The following is a 3,701-nucleotide window of genomic DNA, read 5'->3' on the forward strand; positions in this document are numbered from 1 at the left end:
TGTTGTATTTGTATTACATTTTTTATTCAGTCTACACAAATGTATTGGGATATGAACAAATACATTTCTGAAAAATTTATGAATGAAATTACGTCTTAAGCACTATTGCATAAGCCCAAACTGTCGCCCGTTAGCATCACTCTGTGTCATTTTCTCGCCTTCAACTTTGTGTGTGCACTTTGTTGGCTTCCAAGTTGCTTCTTTTAGGGTCTTCACCTGACCGACCGGGTCAGTTTCTAGACGGGCTTGAAACCGTGCGGTCTGAGTCAGCTTTTTCTCTACACTCGCATCCGATTCCCTGATATTATCTTTTAATGGCTGCGGCTGCTGTTGCCACACCGGGGGCCACTGTGCTCCCTCCCTCGGCGCCCAGTGCCGCTCCAGGGGCCAAGGCTCCAGCGGCTGGAGCTGGCAAAGGTCCAGGAAATCTACTGGAGATCACTGGCGAAGCAAACATCATCAACTATATGAAGAATCGCCTCAGGAAGGGTGCGATGAAGCGAAAGGGTCTCGAAATGGTCAATGGTCATCGTTTCGGTGTGAGATTCTTTAAGAATCCAACCTACTGTGGTCATTGCAAGGATTTCATCTGGTGAGAAATTCCGTTTTCAGTTTTTTGCTGGCATCTCAGCGTTCCCATCGTTAATTTAATTAGTGCCTTCGTTGCTGACACACTTTTCGTTGTTTTTTCTATATTTATTTCGCTGTTCTTCCGTTTTGCATTGTTGCATTCACGGATTCGTGCCGGGATTAGGGGCTTTGGCAAGCAAGGTTTTCAGTGCGAGGGTAGGTGGAAAAGTTCGCATTTGACAATTTTTTTTTACAATTATAAAAATCTTTTAAAATATTTGCATACGCAGAGTGCCGCTTCAACATTCATCAGAAGTGCTGCAAGTTTGTGGTATTCAAGTGTCCTGGCAAGGACACGGACTTCGATGCAGACTGCGCCAAGGTGAAGCACGGCTGGATCTCCACCACCTACACCACACCGACATTCTGTGACGAGTGCGGACTGCTGCTCCATGGAGTCGCCCATCAGGGCGTCAAGTGCGAGAGTAAATTCCGGAATAAACACGAGCCCTATTGCTTTCAAGCTATTAACCCAAATATTTCAGATTGCAACCTCAATGTGCATCATGCCTGCCAGGAGACAGTGCCACCGATGTGCGGTGCGGACATCAGCGAGGTGAGGGGTAAGCTACTACTCTACGTCGAGCTTAAGGGCAATAACTTGAAAGTTGATAGTAAGTTATCACTTAAAGTTTATATACCCACATACAGATTAATGTTTCTTTCATATCGCAGTTAAGGAGGCAGCTAACCTCATTCCCATGGATACCAACGGGTTTAGCGACCCCTATATTGCAGTGCAAATGCATCCGGACCGTTCGGGCCGCACCAAGAAGAAGACCAAGACCATTCAGAAAAACCTCAATCCAGTGTTCAACGAGACCTTTACATTGTAATATTTGAAAATGAATCCGCTAAATAGACGTATTTAACTTATTTTCCTTAATCCTAGTGATTTGCAGCCGCAGGATCGTGACAAGCGTTTGCTCATCGAGGTCTGGGATTGGGATCGAACTTCTCGCAATGACTTCATGGGTTCGTTCTCGTTCAGCCTGGAGGAACTGCAAAAGGAGCCAGTTGATGGCTGGTACAAGTTCCTGTCGCAAGTGGAGGGTGAACATTATAACATACCCTGTGTGGATGCCTTTAATGATATAGCTCGCTTAAGGGATGAAGTTAGGGTAAGCGGATGTAATCACCAGATTTGCCACATATGAAATATTCCTGATATTCAGCACGATCGTCGTCCGAATGAAAAGCGTCGCATGGATAACAAGGATATGCCGCATAACATGAGCAAACGCGATATGATTCGAGCTGCTGATTTCAACTTTGTTAAAGTTATTGGCAAGGGATCCTTTGGCAAAGTCCTGCTAGCCGAGCGGCGTGGCACGGATGAGCTGTATGCCGTGAAGGTCCTGCGAAAGGATGTCATTATCCAAACGGACGACATGGAGCTGCCCATGAATGAGAAGAGAATTCTGGCTCTATCCGGTCGTCCTCCTTTCCTCGTCTCCATGCACTCATGCTTCCAGACTATGGACCGATTGTTTTTCGTAATGGAATACTGTAAGGGTGGAGATCTTATGTATCATATGCAGCAGTATGGAAGGTTCAAGGAGTCTGTGGCTATGTGAGTACAAATATTTGGTATTCAAGTTCGATACTTAGTAGTCTTATAAATTAAATGATCTTAGTTTTTACGCTGTTGAAGTGGCTATTGCTCTGTTTTTCCTCCACGAGCGTGATATTATCTATAGAGATCTGAAGCTGGACAACATTTTACTGGATGGTGAGGGACACGTAAAGCTGGTGGACTTTGGGTTGAGCAAAGAAGGCGTTACCGAGCGGCAGACCACACGAACTTTTTGTGGTACTCCGAATTATATGGCTCCCGAAGTAAGTAAATCAGACGTAAATAATAAGTGTAAAAATAATTAGCTTTAAAATAATTTAAGATTGTTAGCTACGATCCGTACTCCATCGCCGCTGACTGGTGGTCTTTTGGTGTTTTGCTTTTCGAATTCATGGCAGGCCAGGCTCCATTCGAAGGAGATAATGAAAATACAGTCTTTAGGAACATAAAGGACAAGAAGGCTGTGTTTCCAAAGCATTTCAGCGTGGAGGCCATGGATATAATTACGAGCGTAAGTGCTGGATTTTGAAAACATAAGAATGTAATGGTATAGGTTTGTATTCCAAAGTTCCTGACCAAAAAGCCCAACAATAGATTGGGTGCAGGGCGCTATGCCAGACAGGAGATTACCACGCATCCTTTCTTCCGCAATGTGGACTGGGATAAGGCAGAGGCATGCGAAATGGAGCCACCTATTAAGCCAAAGATTGTACGCTAAACCAGGAGCCCTACTAGAAAATCATTGTTGTAATCTTGGGTACATTTCAGAAACATCGCAAGGATATAAGCAACTTTGATGATGCCTTTACCAAGGAGAAGACGGACTTAACTCCCACGGATAAGCTTTTCATGATGAATCTGGACCAGAACGATTTTATCGGATTCTCTTTCATGAATCCCGAGTTTATAACCATCATTTAAAAAGGTCTAAAAAAGCTTTGAGAAAAGTTTCTAGGCTTCCTCGAAAAACTAGGCTTTTGCAAGTTAATTTATTGAAGTTTATTTATTGTATCCTTCGCTAAAAGCCATCTAAATGTTCATTAAAGCTTTAACGCTTAAAGCTCCGTAATTTAGTGGGTGGACTTTTCTTTCGACTTTCTCTCTTTTAAGAGGCAGCTTTTCAAAACTAACATTAACATTTCCTCCGAAGCCCAGATAGTAAAAGAAAACAGAGAAAGTTCCGGACCAGCAGCTGATTGCTTTTTCTTTCTCTCTTTTGGGAAGGGGAAATCCTTTTGGGAAACTCACCACTCGAGAGCACCTAAATTAGTTACGCATACGCCGCGTGTGCTCCACTCAAGGAAACCCTGACAGGAAGTTTCAAGATTGCCAGTGGGCTAACTAGCCAACTTTGGTTAAAATCTAAACTCATCAACAGGCTTGAAAGTTTTCAGTTATGTATGTCGAATGTCAAAGTTGCTCACACGGCCATAACTTGTTGCCGTTCATGTGGGTATGATGAAAATTCTTTGAACATTTTTGTCCAAATCCATGT

The 3,701-nt window shown here is 43.5% G+C and overlaps 1 protein-coding gene across 1 annotated transcript; it reads left to right on the forward strand.

The window, feature by feature from the left end:
• Window positions 1-245: 245 nt before the first annotated feature.
• LOC6609516 (protein kinase C, eye isozyme) lies at window positions 246-3,279 on the forward strand. Its single transcript, XM_002034164.2, has 11 exons — window positions 246-592; window positions 755-786; window positions 861-1,055; window positions 1,116-1,244; window positions 1,306-1,462; window positions 1,523-1,751; window positions 1,806-2,203; window positions 2,268-2,469; window positions 2,529-2,717; window positions 2,775-2,915; window positions 2,975-3,279. The coding sequence occupies exons 1-11, from the start codon at window positions 315-317 to the stop codon at window positions 3,125-3,127; spliced, it is 2,103 nt and encodes a 700-aa protein (XP_002034200.1). The 5' UTR covers window positions 246-314; the 3' UTR covers window positions 3,128-3,279.
• The last annotated feature ends 422 nt before the right edge of the window (window positions 3,280-3,701 follow it).

The sequence above is a fragment of the Drosophila sechellia genome, chromosome 2R (genome assembly GCF_004382195.2).
Source record: "Drosophila sechellia strain sech25 chromosome 2R, ASM438219v1, whole genome shotgun sequence".
Lineage (NCBI taxonomy): Eukaryota > Metazoa > Arthropoda > Insecta > Diptera > Drosophilidae > Drosophila > Drosophila sechellia.

Coding starts and splice junctions, on each gene's coding strand:
- LOC6609516 (XM_002034164.2), top strand. CDS start 315: ATGGCTGCGGCTGCTGTTGCCACACCGGGGGCCACTGTGCTCCCTCCC. Junction 787..860: donor GCAAGGTTTTCAGTGCGAGG/GTAGGTGGAAAA, acceptor TTGCATACGCAG/AGTGCCGCTTCAACATTCAT. Junction 1,752..1,805: donor GCTTAAGGGATGAAGTTAGG/GTAAGCGGATGT, acceptor CCTGATATTCAG/CACGATCGTCGTCCGAATGA.